Genomic DNA, 26,701 nt, shown 5'->3' on the forward strand with positions numbered 1-26,701 from the left:
GTTTCCCCCTCTTTTCCGAAACAAGGCAAATTTTTACAGGCTCGTACATTTTGATGAATAAGACTAAACTTGATTAAACTTATATATTTAAAATCAGCATAAAAATCCGATTCTTTTGATGTATCTATTAGTATCAAAATTCCTTTTTTTAGAGTTTTGTTTACTATTGAGCCGGGTCGCTCCTTACTACAATTCGTTACCACGAACTGTTTCAAAAATTTTATTTGGTATTTCATTAAAAAATATCCTTTTTGGTATTTTTATTCGGAGAAAAATGGGAAAGAGGGCCCCCTAGATTTTGAAAACGTGTTGCGTCCCTTCCCCCCTTCCCTCACATTTTCAGAAATTGGCACCATTGGTCAGACAAAATGCAATCTCCTTACTTTTTTGTTGCAAGGCTACCCATGAAAGAGTTACGGGTATTGAAGAGACCATAGGCACCTTCAGATTAATAATCCCTACATGATTCTGGTTCAAACAATGTACATTATGCCTACATTTCTGCAAAAACGTTGGCAGTTAAAATGATTTTGGAGGCTGTGTTGAATGACCATGGACTTATGCCTCCAACTGTACAGATTGAAAATTGTTGCACATTTTCGATCTACACAAGCTGCTATTTGCCTATCATTCTACTAAAAACCCATCAGTGGAAGACGACCAAGGGTACCTGAGACTTTTCTAAAGTTAAGTTAAATTGTTTTTTTGTTTTTTTTTTTTGCACTGTGTCATAGACTTAGCTGTTCTTGTATTGTACTGAGTCTGGACTCAGTTCGTTTTTATGCAACTATTATCTGGTTTTGACTTTCGTTATCTACTTCAACAATGAAGTTGTCAATCCTTCTAATTTTTAAAGTGGTGTATCTCATGGACAAATTTTTATGAAGAAAACTATGTCACGTGGTTTGATCAGTTCATCAAGGATTATTGAGTCCCTGGGCTAACTTTAGGAGGCATATTTGATGCCATTCCTGTGTCTCAGTCCCAAATATATCAAATAAAAGGACAAAAATAACCAAAATCTTGAACGAGAATGTCTAGTTAAATGCCCCATTTCGGAAATACTGAGTGAAGAATGATGTGACCTCTATATATTACTTTTTCTTCTATCCTGCCCTCTTTGTATAGAAGGGATGGCTCTTATGTACTCTCAAGAGGGTGAAAGTGCCAGAGAGTAGAAATTCTAAGATAGCCAATCCATGATCGTGGTCTTCGTATGGTCTAAAGCCTTGGCCAGGAGGCTTAGAGTCCTCCATCTTGGAAAACAGCTCTACAGTATGCAGGTTGAAGTCTACAGTTTGACATGAACACCGCAGTAAGTTCTGTGTTTATTAGTAAGCAACGTAATTGAACTTCAAACTATAATCTCCAAGACAGAGCAATTAACAGTTAGTACGACATTATATTACTGTCAAAACTGATTGAAACTAAGGAAAGAAGAATGAATCCACAAACAATGGAACAAAAAAAAACATGAGCATCAGTATGAAGCAATACAAAAAGGAATGAGAAAATGAGCGATCTCAGGAAAGAACACAGGAAAAATACAGGAGCGAAGAAATACAACAACAAAGACAGGGACAAACACAGCAATGAACTTACCATGATATCATGCTAAATTCCTAGTAAATAATTCCGGGTTCAGAGTTGCAAAGGAAGCACTATCAAGACCTAGATGCACTGAATTATCTACTGTTTCAGGAATTATAGAAGTACCTGAAATCAAAATGATCCTAGCTGAAGAAGCTGATGCTTTACCACAATCGTCAGAGAAGATTGAGGTTGAAGCAAAATTGACAATGTCATTGTTCTTCAATACATTCCAGCTAAGAAAAAGCCGAAGGCTTTTACTTTGTGTAATATAACAAGAGCTAAGAGCTCATATGGCACTTGTGACGAGGCGAGAAGAGCTAAGAGTCAAGAGATCATATGTTATGAGCTCTAACAAAATTCTATGAATCAATAGATTGATTTAAAAAGGAAAATAAGAGGCTTAATGCCGGTCAAGATTTAAAATAAGAGCTCTGAGTCACAAGTCCTTCTAAATGTCAAAATTCATTAAGATCCGATCACCCACTCGTAAGTTATAAATACCTAATTTTTTCTAATTTTTCCTCTCCCTTTTGCCCTCCAGATGGTCGAATCTGGGAAAACGACTTTATCAAGTAAAATTGTGCAGCTCCCTGACACGCCTACAAATTTGCATCGCCCTAGCACGTCCAGAAGCACCGAACTCACCAAATCACTGAACCCCTCCCCCCAACTCCCCCAAAGAGAGCGAATCCAGTACGATTCGGTCAATCACGTATCAAGGACATTTGTTTATTCTATCCACCAAGCTTCATCCCGATTCCTCCACTCCAAGTGTTATTCCAAGATTTCCCCCTCCAACTCCCCCCAATGTCAAAAGATCTGGTCGGGATTTGAAATAAGAGCTCTGAGACATGAATTCCTTCCAAAAATCAAATTTCATCTCGATCCGATCATCTATTCGTAAGATATAAATACCCCAATTTTCATGTCTTCCAAGAATTCCGGTTTCCCCCTCCAACTCTCCCGAATGTCACAGGATCTGGTCGGAATTTGAAATTAGAACTTTAAAGCACAAGATCCTTCTAAATATCAAATTTCATAAAGATCTGGTCACCCTTTCGTAAGTTACAAATACCTCAATTTTCAAAATTACCCCCCCCCCCAATTCCACCAAAGAGAGCAGATCCGGTCCAGTTATGTCAGTCACGTATCTTAGACAGGTTTCTATTCTTCACATCCAGTTTCATCCTGATCTCACCGCTTTAAGTATTTTCTAAGATTTCCGGTCCCCCCCCCCCCAATTACGCTTGATCCGGTTGAGATTTAAAATAAGATATCTGAGTTACGAGGTCCTTCTAAATATCAAGTTTCATGAAGATCCGATCACTCCTTCGTAAGTTAAAAATACGTAATTTTTTCTTATTTTTCAGATTTACCCGCCTCCCCCCCGCAATTGATCGGATCCGTTCCAATTATGTAAATCACGTATGCAAGACTTCTGCTTATTTTTCCAACCAAGTTTCATCCCAATCCCTCCAATCTAAGCGTTTTCCATCATTTTAGGTTTCCCCACCCCAAATTTCCCCCAATGTCACCAGATCCGGTCAGGATTAAAGTAAGAGCTGAGACACGATATCCTTCTAAATATCAAATTTCATGGAGATTCAATCACCCGTTCGTAAGTTAAAAATACCTCATTTTTTCTAATTTTTCAGAATTAACCCCCCCCCCAACTACCCCAAAGAGAGCGGATCCCTTCTGGTTATGTCAATCATGTATCTAGGACTCGCGTTTTTTTTCTACCAAGTTTAATCCCGATCCCTCCACTCTAAGTGTTTTCCAAGTTTTAGGTTTCCCCCTCCCAACTCCCCGCCCCCGTCACCAGATCCGGTCGGGATTTAAAATAAGAGCTCTAAGGCACGATATCCTTCTAAACATCAAATTTCATTGAGATCCGATCACCCGTTCGTAAGTTGAAAATACCTCATTTTTTTCTAATTTTTAAGAATTACTCCCCCCCCCCCAACTACCCCAAAGAGAGTGAATCAGTTCCAGTTATGTCAATCATGTATCTGGGACCTGCGCTTATTTTTTCCATCAAGTTTCATCCCGATCCCTCCGCTCTAAGTGTTTTCCAAGATTTTAGGCTTCCCCCACCTCCAACTCCCCCCAATGTCATCAGATCCGGTCGGGATTTAAAATAAGAGCTCTGAGACACAATATCATTCCAAACATCAAATTTCATTAAGATCCAATCACCCGCTCATAAGTTAAAAATACTTCATTTTTTCAATTTTTTCCGAATTAACCGGCCCCCCACTCCCTCCCCCCAGATGGTCAAATCGGGAAAACGACTATTTCTAATTTAATCTGGTCCGGTCCCTGATATGCTTGCCAAATTTCGTCGTCCTAGCTTACCTGGAAGTGCCTAAAGTAGCAAAGCCGGGACTTTAGGTTTTCCCCCTCCAACTCCCCCCAGTGTCATCAGATCCGGTCGGGATTTAAAATAAGAGCTCTGAGACACAATATCATTCCAAACATCAACTTTCATTTAGATCCAATCACCCGCTCATAAGTTAAAAATACTTTTTTTTTCTATTTTTTGCGAATTAATCGGCCCCCCCACTCTCCCCCCAGATGGTCAAATCGGGAAAACGACGATTTCTAATTTAATCTGGTCCGGTCCCTGATACGCTTGCCAAATTTCATCGTCCTAGCTTACCTGGAAGTGCCTAAAGTAGCAAAACCGGGACCGACCGACAGACAGACAGACAGACCGACAGAATTGGCGATTGCTATATGTCACTTGTTTAATACCAGGTGCCATAAAAACAGTAAAATACACCGAAACGTAAGAACCGGAAGTAATCTAATGGAAGAAAAGGGATAGCAAAGAAGCATTGTTATTGAAGATGGATTGGAACAATAAACGGGAAAATAAACTGCATGTGGTCAAAATACGTATATTTTGTAAACCATTGAAAAACTGTCCCTTCCTTAGTCCCAGAACTCGCTCTTTATGATAAAGTCTTGAAGCTCTTCAAAAATACTTCTCATTCGAATTCGCGGTCCTTGTGTTTGAGCAGTCTTTCTTAAGTAATTTTGACAAAAGTCAACCTGCAGCATAAAGAGCGAGGGTTGAGGAAGGGACAGCCCCCTCCCTCATCTTCGGAATAATTTATCTTCGTTTTAAGTTTGAATGTTGCTCCTTACTTTAAGTTGATTGTTTTTTGTTTAATTTCTGATCGTTTCTATGGCACTTAATATATGGCACTTAATATATGGCACTTAATATATGGCACGGTATTAACCAATTGACATATAGCGATCGCAAATTCTGTCGGTCCCGGTTTTGCTGGTTTAGGTACTTCCAGATAAGCTAGGACGATGAAATTTGGCAGGCGTATCAGTGACTAGACTAGATTAAATTAGAAATAGTCGTTTGCCCTATTTGACCATTTAGGGGGGGATTGGGGGACCGTTAATTCGGAAAAATTAGAAAAAATGAGGTATTTTTAACTTACGAATGGGTGATCGGATCTTAATGAGATTTGATATTTAGAAGGACCTCGTGTCTTAGAGCTCTTGTTTCAAATCTCGGCCGTATCTGGTGATATTGGGGGAGGAGTTGGAGCGGGGAACCTAAAATCTTAGAAAATGCTTAGTGTGGAGGGATCGGGATGAAACTTGGTTGAAAAGCTAAGCAATCTTGGTTGATTGACATAACCGAAACGGATCCGCTCTCTTTGGGGGAGTTAGGGGAGGGTTAATTCTGAAAAATTAGAAAAAATGAGGTATTTTTAACTTACGAAGGAGTGACCAGATCTTAATGAAATTTTTATTAAGAAGGACCTTGTAACTCAGATATCTTATTTTAAATCCCGACCGGATCCAGTGCCATTGGGGGGAGTTGGCTGGGGGGAACCGGAAATCTTGGAAAAGGCCTAGAGTGGAAAGATCAGGATGAAACTAGGTGGGAAGAATAAGCACAAGTCCAAGATACGTGACTGACATAATTGGACCGGATCCGCTCTCTTTGGGAGAGTTTTGGTGAGGGGGGGGATATTTTGGAAAAATTAGAAAAACTGAGGTATTTGTAACTTACGAATGGGTAATTAGATCTTGATGAAATTTGATATTCAGAAGGATCTTGTGGTTCAAAGCTCTCATTTTAAATCCCGACCATATCCTGTGACATTGAGGGGAGTTTGAGGGGGAAACCGGAAATCTTGGAAAACGGGAAATTTGAGGCATCTTTATCTTACGAATGGGTGATCGAATTTTAATGAAACTTGATATATAGAAAGGTCTTATGTCTCAGATGCTCAATTTTCAATTCGAATCGGATCTGGGGACATAGTGGGTTGGAGGGAAAAGAAATCTTGGAAAACGCTTAAAGTGGAGAGATTCGGATGGAACTTGATGGGAAGAATAAGCACAAGTTCTAGATACGTGATAGACATAATTGGAAGGGATCCGCTCTTTTTGGGGAAGTTGGAGGGGGGGTGTTAATTTGTAAAAGTTAGAGAAACTGAGGTATTTTTAACTTAAGAACAGGTGACCAGATCTTAATGAAATTTTATATTTAGAAGGAACTCATGTCTCAGAGCTCTTATTTTAAATCCAAACCCGGTCTGGTGACATTGGGGGGAGTTGGAGTGGAACCGGAAATCTTGAAAAACGCTTAGAGTGGAGAGATCGGGATGAAACTTGGTGGGTAGAATAAGCAAATCTCGTAGATACGTGATTGACGTAACCGGACTGGATCCGCTCTCTTTGGGGGAGTTAGGCGGGTCTAATGCTTTGGCGAGTTTGGTGCTTCTTGATGTGCTAGGACGATGAAAATTGGTAGGCGTTACAGGGACCTGCACAAATTGACCTGATAAAGTTGTTTTCCCCAATTCGACCATCTGGGGGGCTGAAAGGAGACGAAAAATTAGAAAAAGTGAGGTATTTTTAACTTACGAGTAGGTGATCGGATCTTAATGAATTTTAATATTTAGAAGGACCTTGTGTCTCAGAGCTCTTATTTTAAATCCTGACCTGCATCAAGCCTCTGATTTTCCTTTAAGTCGACCTATTGATACTTAAAATTTTGCTAGTCCTCATGTCATATGAGCTCTTGGTTCTTCCGACCTCGTCACAAGTGCCATATTAGCTCTCAGCTTTATCATGCATTTCCTTCCTCCGTGTAAAATTTCCTTGGAAATTCCCCTCTCCCCCGCAGAAACTACCCCCTAAAAATTTCCGCATGTCTTCAAATAACAAGTACTGTGTGTGAACAGTGAGCAAATTACGTAACTTACTGCCCTTTCCCCAGAGACTAAGGGGGTTACGTCGTACCCAAAGGCATAGTTATTGGACCTTTCAAATATGCTGAATCAAATGGCTATCCCAAAATTTTGACTTCCATTACTTACGAAAAATCCTGAGGATTCGATTGTCCTACAGAATCTCAAATGCTGATGGGCACCACCGCTGCTGTAACATCGAGCCCACCACCACGATTGTCAAACAGAGAAGACTGCGTTGGCTTGGTCATGTCCTGAGACGACCTTATGACCGCATCATCAAGCGTTTCTAGCTGTTCCTTTGCCGAATTGGCACAGGCGGCCAATTGAAGAATTGGGAGGGAACTGTCAAAAGGACCTCGGCAGCAGTGGTAGATTTTGAAAGTTTGGCAGAAAGTGGGAGGGCTGTTGGTTCCGGTTTGCTGAAGAGCCGGCACAAGGTCGCGAGAAATGGGAGTCAACCATACGGAGTCTTTTAGATGCCGGTTGAGGCGTCAGTGTCTGGTCCCGCAGCAAGTACAAGTACCATTAATGACTTTATAGTAGAAGTATGTGATGACGTCAGTTGCAATGCCGATATGTACCAATACAAAAGTATGACAGGTTAAAGTTGGTAATTATTAAAAACGTATGTAAATATAATGGTTTCAAGAGAGCATCCTAACGAAAGAAAAGCCAAGAAAAGTACCAAAGCCAGGCAATTGAAGTATTTACTGCAAAAAAGACATTACCACAGTAAACATAGAGATATCATGCTAGAAATAGTGAAAAAATATATTTATAAGAGATAAAATGACCGCTGAAAGGAACAGTGCTCGAGCACATAAGGACCGTTACTAAGTTATCTTGAAATCGATATTTTAAGAAGATTTTGATAGGGATAAATCTCATTGGTTCTTTGGGTGGCCTTTTAAGCCTAGAATGTACTTTAACGAAGTGTAGCAGTTGATGCCGACGATTTTAATGACTAAAATAAATGAAAGTATAACGATGGGTAAAATATTTGAACTTTCGTTACTTTATGTTTGTTTTTTTCTTCATTTTACGCTGTCCCAACCTGTTTACCGGTCATTTCATTTCATTTTGACTATAGATGGAAGGTACTACTGTCTAAGACACTATGTAAGGATATTAGTGAAGCCATATAATGCTGCCGCTTAATATATTTCGTCTTATACCTCGAGCAAAGTTTTGGCTTTTTTTTCTTTTTTTTATTCAAAAGTAAGATTGATTGATTCCTTGACACTTATCAGAGACAACAGCCAACAATATGATATTCCGAATGTATTTTACCCTAAGCCTAAGGTCATTGGGAAATAACGTTGCAGAGTAATCCAAATACAATGAAAATAAATTGTTCGAGGTTCATTTTTCAGTGCAAATTAAATAAAAAAAAGCACGTTTTTCCAAGTGAAAATAAAGAGCAACATTAAAACTTAAAAAGAACAGAAAATATTATGTATTTGACGGGGGGTAGCCCCTCCTTAATAGCTTGATCTTCATGCTAAAGTTTGATCTTTTTTTCCAATCCTTTAAGAATGACTCCTGAAACACATGGCCCATTTAATTAGAAGAAAAAGCTTTTTAAAAATCTAAAAAATGTCATGTGTATAGAGGCGCTAAAAGGTCTCCGTAACGCCGTAAATTCTTCTTCTTAAAAATGGAGATCTTCAGGCACTAGCTCACTTAGGCCTATTTTTCCACAAAATTTCCAGCATCGTTTTGAGGCGTTCTGATGTAATCATACAACTTCCTTACACATTTTTTCCTTCAATATTCATTGGGGAGTTAAATTCAAACCAATTTGGTTGTGTAAACAGATATGAATAGTAAAATATCAGCTTCCTTTGAACAAAGCTGGGTGTTTTTACAATGATTACAAATGATGGAGAGATCAAATGATTTACTTGCAACATATTACAAGTTCTTTTTAAAACGTGACTAAAAGTAGCTTGATATTTGTTGCCATCAAAGATGAATCTGATTTTTCTTATTTGTCGGTAAGGGTGTCGGATATACGTCTTGTTGATTTTGTCCAAGAAGACAAATTTCACAGCACGAAGTGAACTATGTTTTTCCTAATCATTCTGTTTTTTCCCAAAATTGGGTGGGGCTGACTGTCTGTCTTGCCAATGACTACCGCAATACATCACGTTAATTTCTTGACTTTAATTGGATGATCAGGAGACCTTGTGTTTCTTAAATGTATTATCAACAGTTGAGAAAATTGTATAGCCAATATATATATAATTATAAAATATAATTATAAAATATATATAATTATATATATAATAATATATATATAATACAATATAATTGGATAGCCCTTACCGACAAATAAGAAAAATCAGATTCGTCTTTGATGGCAACGAAAATATAGCCAAGATAAATGCCCTGAAAGGGATTGGATATAATGATCATTGTTATTATTTTTAAACACTTTGAACAGAAATATAAATTCGTGCTTTCTTTTAAAGTAGAAATATGGAAATGGCGGGTAATGATGTATTAGTATAAATTATTGGAAATTATTGGTGCTACAAAACTCTTTTACTGTATTGCAGAGAGCAGTTCCCGTGTGTAACAGTACAAACATTATCTGACCACTGCGACGATGTCCTGTATTGCAAGTTCTCAAATGATGGATCTATGCTTGCTACGGGTTCAAAGGACTCAACTGTGATAATATGGAATGTTGACCCGGTATGTTTTCGCTGCTTCCCATAAAACTTGACCCCTTGCGACTGACTCACCACAAAATCAACACCATTTAATTGAAAATGTAATTTTTTATTCTCTGTCAAAAACAGTGCCTGATGAGAGAACTCTATCGTCTAGATTTTTTAATTTTGTCATAAATCATTTGTTTTAAATATAATTTGTTATTGATTGACAAGTCGAGAAGAGAACTCATTGAAGCTTTGGTTAATAATATTCTACTTCCTAATACAAGCGCTAAAATTAATGATACACTTAATGCAAGGCAGTATCCAGGGGGGGGGGGTAGGATGTTTAACCCCTCCCCCTTAAATTTTTGTCCGACTCGTAAAAAGTAACAAAAATGCATATAAAAATTTTTTAATGTGTTTAAAAAATTGTTATCCCCCTCCCCCCGAAAAAAGCATGGATATTGCCTTAATTACTTGTGATTTTTTGAATATTGTTTTGCTAATATTCTTTCCTTAGACATATATAGATCAATGATGTTTAGTCTCCATATGTGGATTAGAGTTGTATATGTATGCTATATTGTTTAGCCACCGTTTTCTCTAAGTTAATAACATCTAAATATATGTGTATACAAGTCAACGATTATACATACCGAGTAATCAGCGACTGTTAACATTATGGAGATCTTAAATTAGAAAGCAATATTTCGAAGGATAGTGGCATTAAGCGTCGGTTCTTGCTTTATAACAAAAATAGGCGTATGAAAACAGGAAAGGAAATAATAAATTAAAAGAGAAAAATCAAATAGGTGAAAAACGAGGATTTTGTCATCCAGTAGCAAAAATATGAAAATGAAAATCAAGCAAATATTTCGACAAGGACCTCTGCAAGTCGTCCTCAGTCCTCAAAAAAAAAAATATAAGAAAGAGGAAAAAAACAACAACAAAATCTAACCTTCTTAAGTGAACTCTATGAGAGGAGAGAAGACACTCATTTCTCCTTTTCTCTTTTCTCCTCTCGTAGAGTTCACTTAAGAAGGTTAGATTTTGCTGTTTTTTTTTTTTTTCGGATACAATGTGCAGTGTGACTTAAGACGCAAAACTCTACAGAAGAAATGAGTTTTATGCATCGTCTAAAATGGGAGGGGGGGGGGAATCAAAGAGAAGGTCCAATTTCTGAAATACCTTTCATTAGACAAGAAATTCCACCAAATTTTCTGAAAATCAGATGTGAATCGTGAATTTTTAAGGCTGTCTGGATGAACTGCGGCTGGCCAGTTGACCTTTCAACAATGAAAAACATGTCATTTCATTAAGCAAACTAGGGCTATATTTAGAGGCGAGTGCGATGAACCCCATTCGGAAATGCCTTTCTGGACATCCATGGTATCGACATTGTCGGTAAAATGCAGCTAATCCTTGCAGTTTGTGTGCACAAGAGGAACGAGACGAGTTTTTAAATAGTGTGAATATTTTAATAACAAGAAATCTGGTCTCTTAAAAATAAAAAAAGAAGAAGAAAGAACTACACACAGACAAATTCGTGGGGTTTGAACAGAGTTTTTCAACTCTTAAGGTTCCCATTGGCTATGTAATAAATATTTATTGGATAAAATTATTCAGAATTTTTTTTTTCGAAGAGATGCGTCCTTGTTTAAGTTGTTTTCTTTGGTCTAGGAAACACGGAAGCTTAGCCGTAGCATGACGCTTGATGGACATACGACGGCTGTCGGCCATGTTGCCTGGTCTCCCAAAGGGGATTACCTTGTTGTTTGTGCCGGAGGTGGAGAAGCAGACTGCCCTGATGTCTGGATTTGGAATGTTGAAACAGGGGAGTATTATATTTTCAATTTTGCTTTTCTAATTTGGGCTATTTTATTTTTGCAATTAAAATTGTCATTTTAAACAAGCTTCTGCTCCTTCTGTTACTGCCTTAGCAGCCCTAGGTGAATGGGCCTAGTTCTTAACTATGAGGGGCGGAGTGCTTTTGCCCTGCCCATTATGATAATAACAAAACAAATTGTAAATTATATTTAGAAAATGAACATAATTGTACCGGTAATTGGGTAGAAAGCCAAATTTGCCGTTGTTTTTCCTCCCCAGAGAAAGCTTGGATGCTCCCCCCCCCCCCTTCCCTCGTCCTTCTTAGGTGACACCGACGAGTCATTTTTTTTTTCGTTTGTTTTTTAGTATCATATTGTTTTGTTTTCTCCACATATATATATATATATATATATATATATATATATATATATATATATATATATATATATATATATATATATATATATATATCGCCCTATCATTCCACCACTATGTCGACGCCCTATGTTCCACCACTGGCTCCGAAGGAGCTAATGTCTAAGGTTAGGTTCCACTCTACCATTAAATATGCAATATGATTTGCTCCAATTTCTTCCTGTCTATTAAAAGCAGTGGGGTTTGTGCGTAGAGAGGAGGGGCATTGTTTGCCAAAACCGCATACAATATCAAATTTGTTTCAAGTGCTCCTAATCCTGGCAAATTTTAAGGTATTGCCAATGCTTAATCAGGGAGGGGGGGGTTGAGGTCGTTCTTCATCTAGGTTGTTTTTTGTTTGTTTAGTCTTATTCGGAAATTAAATATTGTGGTGATTCCCTGGCAAAAATTAGGGTATGATGCATAAAATTATTTAGATTGAAAAAAAAATATTCGAAGCAGAGAAGGGGAGGGGGATCGGTCTTGTTCTTCTGCCTATGGATTTAAAAATAGAATAACACACACCCTTCAGAGTTCGAAGCTTTTCATAAATATAGCTGTAATTATGGACAAACAAGTGTTAAAGAACAAAGGGTATTTGTCCTTTAGAGGGTGTTATTTGTGATATGAAAGTTATATTATAAAAAAACAAAGGTATTTGTAAGTCAAAATAAAAATCTAATAAAGACCGTAAAAAACATTTAGTGCAATCCACTAATGCAATAACTATGTGTTTCATGGAAGAAATGAACCTAGAGTGTTTCTAGTTTTTATTTAAAGTTTATTTATTCTACAGGTGCATTAGAAGCCAGAAACTCAAATTCTCCCGATGATTCAATAAGTTGTGCCTCATTCAGTCCTGACGGTCGGAGATTTGCCTGTGGAGGACTTCGTGGACAGTTTTACATATGCGTAAGTAATCCCTTAAACAAGTAGTCCAATTTGGTATCAGTTACGGGCATCAGGAAAGGCATTAAAAGTTGGGAAGATAGACGGTCCGAATCGCCCGTTCGTACTGAATGAATGGTGTCGGATTTTAGATCTTAGTATCCAATCTGATATTATAAATGATGCAATCTTTCGGACAGGATATTGTGAGATTGCCTCGTACCTTCTCAGCCTAATGATATTTCATGATCCTGTTTCATGTTGGAATGGTAAATATATATTTCTCACTCATAAAACTTTAGAATCGTTATCGTCAAAATCGTAGGTGTACAATCGTGTGCTTGGAAAACTGAAATGGGCCAATGGCTCCATCCAACACGTCTGGCCTAACAACAGCAAACATTAGAGCAAAGTGGTTGGTATGTTACACCTTGCTTGGGCTGGGATCATGCAAGGATATTCAAGGATTGGAGGACCATAGCGGTTTCTTGATCCCTGCCATGCTGCCCTCCTCCATCAACTCTTTAGTAGAAAGTAGTCTTTTGGCACGTTATTTTAACTAGAATAATAGAAAGGTTGTCAATCTATATCATTTGAGGCGCAAAGGCCAATCTGTCATGAAAATGACTGGTAATAAAAAACGATTGAGTATGCTCATCTTCGTAGGTCTATGGTTACACATTACATTTTTGTGTTAATTCGTCAACGTTTTATTCGCTTCCAATCCCTTTGAGGGTCCACAAATCTGTCTTCATTATAGTGATTTAACAATGATGATAAACAGTAGTGCAACGCAATGACGCAGTCTTGCCATGAGATGCGAATTTTCCGTGTAGAAATAGCGGTGATAGATATCGAATAAGATTGTTATTCCCATCATATATGTATTGTAAACAAATAACAGGTTTTATGCTTTGAGGCAAAGTAACGCTGCATTAACTTGGACCTGCCATATATTTAGAAGCTAACACCAGAGACTGTGTTAGGTCTCCTGTTTGGAGGCACAGGTGCACTGCCTTATACATGGCGCCTTTTCAAAAATAACAACATTGGTTTGGTTTCATCTGATCGAGTATGAATTTGAAGCTAGGCAGAAACAATGTACTTTGAGACCTTTCTATGTTTTTTTTTTTTTTTTTTTTTTTTTTTTTTTTTTTTTTTTTTTTTTTTTTTTTTGAGAACACCATGAGAACCACAACCATGAGAACAAACAATTTTAAAAGTTGCCAGAGTTTGGCAACTACAATATTCATCCTATGTTATAGAAAAATAAAATGCGAATTTTGTTTTAATTATTTCTCTGCGGAGAGCCAAAATCAAAACATGCATTGATTCAAAAACGTTCAGAATTTAAATAAAAAAAACAAGTTTTTTCAACTGAAAGTAAGGAGCGACATTAAAACTTAAAAGGAACAGAAATTACTTCATATATGAAAGGGGCTGCTTCCTCATCAACGCCCCGCTCTTTACGCTAAAGTTTGACGCTTTCTCTCAACTCTTCTTTTTAAAACAGTAAAAAACTTTAGCGTAAAGAGTTGATGGGTAAGACTAAACTTGATGAAACTGAAATATTTAAATCTGCATTAAATCGTGATTCTTTTGATGTAACTGTTGGTATCAAAATTCCATTTTTTAGAGTTTTGGTTTCTATTGAGCCGGGTCGCTCCTTACTACAGTTCGTTACCACGAACTGTTTGAAACAAAACAAAAGTGTTGTTTTGGTAATAATTTCGTTGTCAAAGCTGACTGATGGCCGCTGCAACAGTTCGTGTTATAAAATTTGTACCATTACAAGCCATTTTCAATCCATACCACATATATTTGATATTGTCTTTCACTCTAATTATGTTTGCAGAAAGCTTCTCTTGTATTATAAGAATGTGGTTAGCTCTGTTTCGGATTTTGAAATTGCCAGCTATATGGGCTAACCTAGTCTGGCGCAAGAGATTCTCCCGCAAAGCTGCTTGACAGGCTGGATCTTTTCGAAAATTCTTGAAAATTTTCTAAAGAATCCAGAAAGATTTAATTTATTATACGTTGGAATTCTTTCAACTTCAAAATGATCAAATATAGTCCCCAGCCCTTGTTATCATAGGCAGCTCAATAATGCTGCCTAAGTAAAGAGCGATATGGGTACAATGTATTTTTTTTTTCTTTTTTTTTGGACCAGGGCACTTCGTATCGAAGGAGTTGTCGTTAAAACTTTGAAAAGGGCTCATTCGATTGGAAATTAAAAGGGCTGTTGTCCTTTTTGATAGTCAAAGTGATTCGAGGACAACCAACCCCCTCCGACGCCCATCATTTCCCCAAACACATCCAATCAAAATTTGGAGATAGCTATTTTGTTCAGCGTAAATAAAAGGCCGAGAAATTATGTCTTTGAGGATGACAGCTCCCCCGCAGCCCTCAGGGAATGAGTTGTAAGTTTTGATCTGGGGTTTTATAGAAAGGGTGGTCGTACAAAACTTCATAGGGGGCTCATTAGATTGGTAATCAGAAGTTCTTGTGCCTTTTTAAAGATTCATAGGGTCAGAGGGCAGGTATCCCCCCTACACTGTGTTTTTTCACGAAATATATCTGATAAAAATTTTGAGATGGTCATTTTTTGTCGTAGAAACTTTAAAAAAGGCCGTTCGATTGAGCGGGTTAGTGCCCTTTTTAATTGTCAAAAGTTATTAGAGGGTGACAAGACCCCCCCCCCCCCCATGCCGATCAACTCCCTAGACGCATCTAATCAAAATTTGACATGGGTATTTTGTTCAGCGTAGTCGAAAGATTTGAAAATTATCTCTTTGAGGATGACAGCCTCCCCCCCCCACATCCCTCAATGCAAGGGTTGCAAGATATGCTCTGAGGGCATATAAGGCTTTTATGGAAATTGGTGTCGTATAAACTCCGGTGGGGGGTCATTGGATTGGAAATCAGACGTCCTAGTGCTCTTTATAAGAGTCAAAATGATTGACGGGCAGCCTCCCCCTCCTAGTCATATTTTGCCCAATATGTCCAATAAAAAATTTTGAGATAGTCATTTGTCCAAAAATAGTCCTAAGATTCTACAACAAGGCCTTTGGGGTTGACTGTATTCCCCAGAGTCTGGGCGTAAGGGTTGTAACTTATGCCCCAGGGGCATATAAGGTTTTATAGAAGGGGCGGTCGTGTGAACTTTAGAAGAGGTTCATTGGATTGGAAATATGTAGTTCTAATTCTCTTTTCAGAGACAAACATGATGGAGAGCAACTAGCACCCCCCCCCCCCTCTCCTTACATCCTGTTTTCCCGAAACACATTCAATTGAAATTGGGAGATAGCCATTTTGTCACCAATAGTTTAAAAATCATATAACAATGCCTTTAGGACGGACATAATCCCCCAGAGCCCCGGGGTATATAAGGTTTTTATGGAACGGGTGGTCATGTAAACTTTGGATCGGATGGAGCTCATTTGATTGGAAGTTAGAAGTTTTAGTGTCCTTTTTAAGAGTCAAAGTAAATGGACGGTAATCAGCCCTCCCTCTCCAAGCCTATCATACCACAAAACACATCTGATTGAAATTTTAAGTGAGCTATTTTGTTCAGCATTGGTAAAAGGTCCAGTAATTATGTCTTTGGTGATGTCAACCTTCCCACAGTCCCCAGGAAAATAGCTGTAAGTTAGGCAATTCGCTCATTGTTTACGCATAGTATATGTTATTAAGAAAGGTATGCATGTTTGAACTTCGCTTTCCAAGAAGACGAAGGGCATTCAGGTGAGCCTTTCAGAGAATGTTGAGGGGAGCGTTGAACTGAATCAAAACACATTATGTTTATACAAGAATAACTGAGTGTATTAATTTGGAAAATTCAGGAAATGATAAGGGAGATGATCAAAAAGGCATTATTTGCATGCTACTAATACTACTACAACTACTAATACTACCATATTAGTTCATTTACAGTATTGAAGGGAAATTTGAACTAAATCAAAAGACGCTACGTGCATGCATATTGTCAAAATAGTGTACCTCAAGAATTGATTTGGGTATTGAGTTAGAACTTTCAGAGAATGCTTAAAGGGGAAGATCGTCTCACCAAAAGGCAATGTATGCACACTACTGCTAATGCTATTATTACTGTTACATTTACTACTACTACTTCTTCTATTGCAACTACTTGTAAAGCTAAGAGCGTTGATGAGAAAATTTCAATAAGTATATGATCATACAGGCTATGAAAAGGACATATCAGCAATGTCATAACTATGGCAAATTGTATTAATTTGGAACTTCCAGGACTTGCTGAGAGGGATGTTCTACTGACCAAAAGGCAATAGGTTAATACTACTGCTTCTAGTAGTACTACCGCTATTCAATACTATTGCTAGTAATATTGATACTACTAATGTGACTACTATTACAACTATGCCTAAGGGTATGAAGGTGAAATTTCCAAGGAATTTTGAGGGCGAAGGTGTACTGAATCACAACACGCAGTATGTATGCAGGTTGTCAAAAGGGTGTAAGAGCAATATCTTAGGAACAATTTCGTGTGTGAAGTTGCAACTAACAGGGCTTGTTGTGAGGGATCTATTGCTGCTGCTTCTACTCATACTACTACTATTGTTACTATTATTACTACTTCTATTACTGCTGCTGCCACGAAAGTTTAGGCTACTGCTATTAATTCTCCTGCCACTATTAATACTGCTTTTTAAAACTCAGTGCATTAAGATGAAAAATTTGGGACATAGAAACTGTATGGAACTAATTGGAAGCACGCTACACCTACAAAGGTTGTCAAGCGGACGCATCAGAAATCCTTCAGGGACGGTTGGTGGTATTTTGTTGAAACTTTCAGCGTATGTTGAAGGGACGTTGAAGAAACCAAAAGTGCTATGCGCATACTGTTTCTAATGCTGCTACAAATTGCTGCTACTGTGCAAGCTAAGGGTATTAAGGTGAAGCTTTTAAGGAATATTTAGGCCAATGTTGAACTAAACCAAACAAATATGAGAATGTGGACTTTCAAAAAGGTGACAAAGCAATATCTGAAGAACAACTTATATTATTAAGTTAGACCTTTAAGGGTAAGTTGTGGGTGATTTTGAACCAGCCAGAACGCATTATGTGTATTCTTTCAATACTAGCACTGAAGTTACTGTAACTAATGACGTTAAGGGTATTATGGTGAAACTTTAGGGAACGTTTTAATGAACGTTTTTTAATGAAAAGAAAAAACTGCAAGTATGCAGGTTTTCAAAAGGGCATATAAGCAATATCATAGGCAGCACCACTCAATACTAGCTAGAAATATCTTTGAAACTTATAAAGGAGCTAATTCGATTCAAAATAAAAGTCCTGGTGCCCTTTTTAAAAGTAAAAAGAGATTGGAGGGCAAGCAGCCTTTCTCTCAAGCCCATTCATTTCCTGAACGTATCCAGTCAGAATTTTGAGACAGCCATTTTGTTCAGCATAGTAGAACGGTCCAGCAACTATATCCTTAGGGTTATTGGTCATGTTAACCCCCCCCCCCCGAATTATGCAATTAGCACATTATGCTTTAAAACTGAATTTTGCTTTAAACTAAATCAAAAGGCATTGTGTTTATGGTTGCCACTTAGACACCTCACCAATATACCAAGGACGATTCTGGGTATTAAATTGAAACTTTTGGGGCTACTTCTATTACTACTTCTGCTCTTACAATTTGAATCATAGGCAGCGCAATCCAGTAAAGAACGATGTTGGCACATTTTTTTTTTTTTTTAGACACCCCCTTCGTATCGATGGTGTTGTCGTAGAAACTTCACAAAGGGCTCATTTGATTGGAAATTGAAAGGCTAGTGCCCTTTTTAATAGTCAAAGGTGATTGGACGGCAACTACCCCCCCCCTCCATTTCCACCATTTCCCCAAACACATTCAATAAAAATTTTGAGCGAGATAGCCATTTTGTTCAACATAGTTGAATGATTTGGAAATTATGTTTTTGAGGATGACAACCCATTCCCCACAGCCCTCAGGGTAAGGGTTGTAAGTTATGTTCTTAGGGCATATAAGTTTTTTTTATTGAAAGCGTTGTCGTAGAAATTTCAAAAGGGCTCAATCGATTGGAAATTGAAAGGGCTAGTTCCCTTTTCAACAGTCGAAAGTGAATAGAGAGCAACTAACCCCCCTCCCATGCCCACCATTTTCCCAAACACTTCAGATCAAAATTTTGAAATAGCCATTTTGTTCAACGTATTTGAAAGGTCCGAAAATTATTTCTTTGAGGATAACAAGTCCCCTAGCCTTCAGAGCAAGGGATATATGTTATACCTTGGGGGTATATAATGTTTTATAGAAAGTGTGGTCATATAAACTTCAGAGTGGGTTCATTTGATTGGTAATCAGAAGTTCTAGTGCTTGTTTTAAGAGTCAAAGTGATCGTGGGCAGCCACCCAACACCCCCACATCGTCGTATTGTCCTGAAATGCATCTAATAGATATTTTGAGATAGCCATTTTATTCCTTGGGGTAAGGGTTGTAAGTTACGCCCAGGGGGCTTTCAAGGTTTTTATGGAAGGGATGGCTGTATAAACTTTAGAGGAGGCTCATTTTGTTAAAAATTGTAATTGCTAGTTCCCTTTTAAAGAGTCAAAAGTGATAGAGGGCAGCTAGCCTCTCTCCCCCCTTCCGACAACCCGTCTTCACCTAACGAATCTGATTAAAATTGTGAGATAGTGATTTTGCTCAAAAGCGTCCAAAGACTAAAACAATGCCTCTAGGGTTGACGCAACCCCAGTGCCTTGGGGATAGGGCTGTAGGTCATGGCCTGGGGTCATATAAGGTTTTTATGGAATGCGTGGTCTTATAAACTTCAGATGGGGCTCATTTGATTTGAAACTGAAAGTTATAGTGCCCTTTTTATGAGTCAACGTGATTTGAGAGGAACCCCCCCCCCATGCTCACTATTTCCCCAGAATCCAATCCAAATTTGAAGATAGAAATTTTGTTCATTTTAGTTGAAGAATCCGGAAATTATGTCTTTCAAGAAGACACCCCCGCCCCCATAACTCTCAGGGCAAGGGTTTTTAGTTATGCCCTGGAGGCATATACGGTTTTTTATAGAAAGGGTAGTTGTACATACTTAGGAGGGGACTCACTGAATTTCCAATCTGAATTTTTAGAAAGAGTCAAAGTAATAAGAAGGCAGTTACCCCCCCCCTCCCCCAAAACGTTGTGTTCTCCAGAAATACGTCAAATAAAAATTTTTAGGCAGTCATTTTATTTAAAATAGTCTAAAGATCATATAACGAGGCTTTTGGGATTGATACAAACCACCAGAGTCAAGGGCTGAGGGTTGTAAGTTATGCTTCGAGGCATTTAAGGTTTTTACGGAAGGGATGGTTATTTAACTTTAGAAGAGGTTCAGCTGGTTGGAAATCGGAAATTCTAGTTCCTTTTTAAGCGTCAAAAGGAATGGAGGGTATCTAGCCCCCCTCCCCTCCTCGACAACTCTTGTTTTCACCAAATGTGTCTGATTGAAATTATGAGATAGCGATTTTGTTAAAAATAGTTCAAAGAACATATAATAATATCTCTAGGGGTGAAACAACCCCCGGCGCCCTTGGTATAAGGTTGTAAGTCATGTCATGTGGGCATATAAGGTTTTACTGGAATGGACGGTTGTATAAACTTCTGATGGCGCTTATTTGATTTGAAATTGGAAGTTATAGTGCCCTTTTTAAGAGTCAAAGTGATTTGAGAGCAACCAGTCCCCCCCCCCCCCTCTCGATACTCATCATTTCCCTTAACACCTTCAATAAAAATTTTGAGATAACAATTTTGTCCATCGTAGTTGAAGTTCCAAAATTATGTCTGTGAGGAGGACACTCCTCCCCTGCATCTCTGAGGCAAAGGTTTGTAAGTTATGCCTTGGGGACATATAAGATTCTTAAAGAAAAGATGGTTGTACATGCTTTGGACGTACTCATTGGATTGGTATTCAGAGTTGCTAGCGTCCTTTTTAAGAGTCAAAGTGATAAGGAATTAAGTGATATAATTTTAACTTCGCTGAAAAAATTCGATTAAATGTTTTCTCTTTTATAACTCTAAGAAATCAAAAATTAATGAAGATTTTAAGGAATAAATATCAGGATGTGTATATTAAACTGACACTCTACATTCATTTGAATTTTGCTCAGTAAAAAGCAAATTATATTTTGACTTTTAGAAAGCATAGGGGGTTTGAACCCTACTCATGTTAATTTATGCTCGTTTTGAGTTTGACTCAGTCATTTATTGTAATCTCTGTTCGTTTAGGGTTTCATTTATTTATTGATGCTGATTTGTGGTAGTTGTATGCCTGATAGATTATTTTATTCTTTTTTGTTCATTTCCAGTTTAATGGAGTTCTTTACTTTTTTTGAAAACTTATTTTGTGGAAAAAAAAATATTTTTTCAATAAATTAAAAAAAGTGTAAGTGTATCCAGGTTGTCAAAGGGCATAGATAGAATCTTTTGGGAATTATATTAAGTTTTATTTTTCAGGTCAACTTTAGGAGTTATAAAATTAGATTAAAAAGCGCTGTTTTTGTCAGGATTGAAAACTGTATAAAAAGTTTCTCCAACCTACAAATACCAACCAAAGCTATGGATTCTTGTAGAAAAAACTGAAAATATATAAAATATTATTTTTGCCATCAAAAAACTATGTCAATAAAAAATGAACAAAAAATAATTTAATAAACTTCTTCCCCCAAACAAGTTTTTTCAAAGAAAGGTGAAGAGCTCCATTAAATCAAAAATGAGCAGAAATAAAGTCAAATAATATAACCCTCACGCCTTCTCAGAAACCATAACGTAATTTGCGCTTTACTGTAAACAAACACGTTTTAAATATTTTCACTTTTTTTACTTTCGTAAGTAAAAAAAATATCAAAACTGAAAAGAATAAATTTCAGTATATTTCAATTAAACTGAAAGGCCACGGTCATTTGATTATATTTTATTGGTTTTATGTCAGTAAAGTGTAAACTATGTTCTGGTCTTGAGAAGGCATGGGTAAGCCTTCTTGAGTAAGCCCTACTCATGTTAATTTTGCTTGTTTTAAGTTTGACTCGGCTGTTTATTCTAATTTCTGTATTCTAATTTCTGTTCGTTATGAGTTTTATTTATTTAGTAATGGTGATTTGTAGTAGTTTTACGTTTGGAAGATTATTTGACTTTATTTCTGCTCATTTTTGGCTTAATGGAGCTCTTTACTTTTCTTAGAAAAACTTGTATTATGGAAAAAGCTTTTTAAATTAATTGCTTAAAAAATAGAAAACTTGCCGTTTTTTAGACATCAATTTGGCTCATAAAGTTAGATCAGAATTATGTTGCGGATGATTTTGTCTGCCAAAGATAGATATTTAGGTAACAAGAACTCCTACAGTCGGTCGTACTGCCCCCAGTCAATTTTCTGCAGGTTTTTTTTTTTTTTTTTTTTTTTTTTTTTTTTTTTTTTTTTTTTTTTTTTTTTTTTTCTCTACCCGTGTAATTTTTAGGTGGACACGACTAATATTCTGAGAATTAGGGAGTATCAGAGGATTCTTTTGGGGGAGGGGGGATCTTAGGTGAAAAAATTCATTGTGTACTCTAAGATGTTATTCTACAGTATTTTCGAGGGAATCCTTTTGAAGTATCTCTCCCCTCCCCCGCCGAGGCTATCGTCATGTTTTATTTCACCCTGAAGTCTAGCATTTGAAATTCTATTTGTGACTCGCATTTTATCGATTTTCAGGATCTCAGTGGAAGTGTACAAGAACATTGGGAAGGTGTGCGTGTTCAATATTGTCATTGGAAGAATGATAGCCAAATTTTAGTTGCCGATACGCATCAAAGAGTCCGACTCTATAACTTTGATGACTCAACTGACTTCACCGTGTAAGTTTTTGTGTTATTGTTTTTAATTTTTTTATGCTTTAAATACTGTTTTAGATAAAGTTTCGCCACTATAGACCATTTAGGCAAAAACAGGTGATCAAAAAAAAAAAGATTTAAATTTCTAAGCTCCAAAGTGCCTGAGCAACAGTGCAGCGTAAATTAAGAGATATTTGATAAGAATCCTGTTGGAAAATCTTTATTTCTCAAAGTCCCAAGTAATGTTACTAAGAATTTAAGCAAATATTTAACCTTAATTGTTCAATCCCTATGATTACTACCTCTGCTACCGACAGAATTTCAGAAATTCCTGCATTGGTCTCTTAAATACAGTCATTACACTTGTGCTAGTTTTTCTCAAATCTTTAGAAGGTTTTTGAGCATCTAGTCAAAAATTAAAATTACCACTTATATTCAAATTAGACAATTTAATTACCTGAGTCATATCTCTACCACACGTTTATCCTCTTCATTTACCTACCACTCATTAACCTAAAAATAGCCTACTATCTTAAGTGACCCCGAAAAGCCAAATATTTGGTAGATCGCAAGTTGTGAAATTTCAAAATTGCATACCAATATTTGGTATTTCTGTGGTTTTCCTCATGGAACGTTATAGGTGCCACTTTTTATTGTTGTTTTAGTCAATTACTTTAGAAATGAGTTTTCTCACCAGTCGAAATTTGTAAACAGCTTGTCAATTCTGAAAAAAAAATTTGGCCCAGAAGGCTTATCACCAAATAATAAAATAATGTTTTCTTTGACGAGATATGCTGGTGATTTGTTTCCAAGGAAACAGTCGTGGCTGTGAACCTATCTGTCAAGTCAAAGAGCCGAAATGCAATTATTTTATTTGAGTAACCTTTAATATGCACTCACAGCGTGAGTGATCATAGAGTGAGTGCGATATCATAGACTTGTCTTAATTTTTTAGGTTAATGATAAATAATATTTTTTTTTAATAATAAATAATATTTTTGTATGAATAATAAATATTATTTTTTATAATAAATGAATATTTATTCATTTTTTAATTATTACATAATAATCAAAATTATTTTAAAAATTATTTATAAATTTTATGTAAATATTTTTTAATAATTAAAATTATATTTAAACTATGGTATTAAATATTTATATATTTTTAATTATAAATAAATGAATTTAAAATAAATCAATAGGTTTTCAGCCCTAAGGACTATCGAACCTCCACTTTCAACTATTAAACAACATTCATTTTACTAGGTAATAATTGACTCCAGAACGAGCACATTGATTTCTTAATTATTTTCTTCGTTAAATTGTTTGTCAGTGTCTGTTATCGTAGTACTGAGAGGGTCGTGCAAATGAGCTAGCTTAGTAATTATAAGCTTATAAGCTACTTATAAGCTAAGCCCACATAATTCAAAAATACAGAAAAGCAATATCCACTCGGCAGAGCTCCATGATTTTTGCCTTATTCGTCCCTGATCGTTGATACAAATAACGTATCCCATTGAATTCGTCATGAATACAACAGTCTGCCTTTTTTCATCCTTCCTTTTTCTTAATTAGAAGCTAGATTAAAATTGTAAGATATGAGCAACAACGAACGAAGGGCTGACCCGAAAAAAAGTTAATTGAATTTGGTCGATTAATGTGATTACAGTCACATTTAATTTCATTCTCATTTAAACTTAAATATAACCCCCTTAACACCGGTCCGGTATAAATCAAAGATTTGTTTTTCTTTAAGAAAATCAAATGATCTTATATATTATCCTTTAAAATAAATATAGCAGACCATGTGTGTCCTAATAAATCACTCAAGGGGGAGGCCTGAAAAATGTTTGATGAAAGGCTTTTAGTCGGAAGTGGAACATTTTTCAACAAACTACAAGATTAAGCTATTTGTGTGTATTCTATTGACCTTCCGGGAAGGGGAAGGTAAATGCTTGGTCTCATCCCTCTGTTAACAATCAAATTATTTAGACGAAAATTATTGATAATAGTGAAAACTAAAATTTTATGACTTTGAAACGCTGTCTTGAGACATTCACTTATTTTACATCTAGACATCTTATAGTCATTTTATCATTATACAAGTAGTGATTTTGCATTTAACAATTATCAGGGAAAGTGGAATGTTTGTCATGAGACTGTTACTGACATGACGATCATAGTCAGCCAAAGGGCTTTATCGTCTGTATTGCAAGTTTACGCAAAATATGCTCCACTAAAAGGTAGCATTTCTAATGTTTTGCTCTTTAGGTTCCAAGACGACATTTCAAATGATGTTATGAGTTTTGCAGTGGACAAATCAGGAAGAAATATAATTCTAAATATCAAAAACCAAGGAATCCATTGGTGGGATTTAACAGACAGGGTACTTGTTCGAAAGTTTCAGGGAGTTAGTCAAGGCTTCTTCATGAATTATAGTTGCTTTGGAGGAGTCAATGAAGATTTCATTGCTTCTGGAAGTGAAGGTATTCCTTTTTTGACGATTTAGATTAGATGCTATGTATGAAAGATAATACTGTTCCGAAAAGATGGCTCACATAAACCTAAAAAGGGCACTAGAATTTATGATTTCCGTTTGGATGAGACCCCTCTTTAAATTTTACGATCGCTGGTTTGATCTGATCACCTGCTGGGGAAAAACAAAAGCAGATCAGCACGCTTATGTGGTGTTAAATATACAAAAATTCTTATTCGCTTAGTTTACTGCTTGAAAATCGTGTTCAAGAGGGTGTTTTTGGACATGTAGAATTGATGGTGAAATTCTTATTCAGACTTGATCATTCTTAGTTGGTGTTCGCTTGCTTTTTCTGAAGTTACCCAAATTTAATAATGTTAATAACTTTTGATGGGTGTCTTTAAACTTAATAAATTTTACATATCTGAAATTAGCATAAAAAATTAACTATTTCGATCAATGCAGTGTTTCCAAAATTCTTTTTATTGATTTCTTGCTACTATTAGCACGATTAACTCTTTACTTACGGTTTGATACTGCAAACTGTTTAAATATAAAAAATGGTGTCGTTCTTGTTGTCTATCTAACAAGTGTTTTTACTGTAAAATTCGTTTTAATTCTTTGCAAGTTTTTTTCTTCTTCATATTTTAGAGACGGCAATAAGCTGATTAGCAGGTTAATTTATGATTCTTTATTTTATTTTATTTTTTTGACGCACATATTAGATGTGATATGCAGCTAATGTTTTGATGAAAGTGACAACAGCATAGATATCTGTTAGTTGAATGTAAGCAGCCATTTTTTTAAGTACAAAAAAAAATATATCCACACATTTGACTTATTGCCAACTTTTATTCCCTTTCAGTAATACGAACTTAAAATAGTTGTAGTCGGCATTTATACAGGTTTTTATTACATCTGCTATTCTTTGGATTAGTCTGCAATCATCTTTCTAATTTTAGATAATCAGGTATACATTTATCATAAATCAAAGGAGAATCCAATCCAGATACTATCAGGTCACACGAGGAACGTGAACTGTGTTGATTGGAATCCACGCTACCCTGATATGCTAGTGTCGGCATCAGATGATGGAACCATTAGAGTTTGGGGACCAGCAAAACCCTCAACTTCAAAAGGTAAGTTTTATTGAATGTAGTTATTGATTTCTTGTGCTCAATAGAGGTTCTTTTTTTAGACGATTTTGAGCCTTCAGCCTTGCTCAATTTCCTCAAAAAATGTTATAACCAAAGTGGGATTGCTGTAATACCAAAGCTGTCTGAATTTCTTTTTAATCAGTTGTAAGACGGAATCACAAACAGTAAGAAACCGGGAAAATAACAAAAACTCCAAAAATAAACGTTAAAGACCAGAATACTGACAATAGTTAAAAGAAAAAACAAATATACAAAAGCTATCCCAGAAAAACTCAGGTAGGAGCAAAAATATATAATATGGTTCACCTGATGATATTGGAACCGCTGAGTTTCAAGCCCCATTTGTAATAAGGTGAGGTAATATCCAGAGAAACTCAAAACTTGAACCTAATGCAAATTAATTGAACTTCCTTCGTAGTCTTAGTGTAGAATTGGTTGAATTGTCAATCGGGGTATATAAGGGTTGCTGGAATACCAAACTGTCTGAATTTTTCTTTTTCAGTTGTTAGATGAAATTGCGATTAATCTATATGCTGCAAGGTTTTTACTCTTCATTTTAATAAAAAAACATATAGCTTTTTTTATAGTATTAT

The 26,701-nt window shown here is 36.5% G+C and overlaps 1 protein-coding gene across 1 annotated transcript in view; it reads left to right on the forward strand.

Moving 5' to 3' along the window:
* Positions 1 to 26,701, forward strand: part of LOC136029147 (WD repeat-containing protein 26-like) — a 55,443-nt gene that overhangs the window by 25,692 nt on the left and 3,050 nt on the right. Inside the window, exons 5-10 of the mRNA XM_065707242.1 lie at positions 9,389 to 9,527; positions 11,171 to 11,320; positions 12,524 to 12,643; positions 22,357 to 22,499; positions 24,747 to 24,961; positions 25,914 to 26,090. Coding sequence (XP_065563314.1) covers positions 9,389 to 9,527; positions 11,171 to 11,320; positions 12,524 to 12,643; positions 22,357 to 22,499; positions 24,747 to 24,961; positions 25,914 to 26,090 — 944 coding nt within the window. The remainder of the gene's footprint in view (positions 1 to 9,388; positions 9,528 to 11,170; positions 11,321 to 12,523; positions 12,644 to 22,356; positions 22,500 to 24,746; positions 24,962 to 25,913; positions 26,091 to 26,701) is intronic.

Source organism: Artemia franciscana, chromosome 7, assembly GCF_032884065.1.
Source record: "Artemia franciscana chromosome 7, ASM3288406v1, whole genome shotgun sequence".
In the NCBI taxonomy this organism is placed as follows: Eukaryota; Metazoa; Arthropoda; class Branchiopoda; order Anostraca; family Artemiidae; genus Artemia; species Artemia franciscana.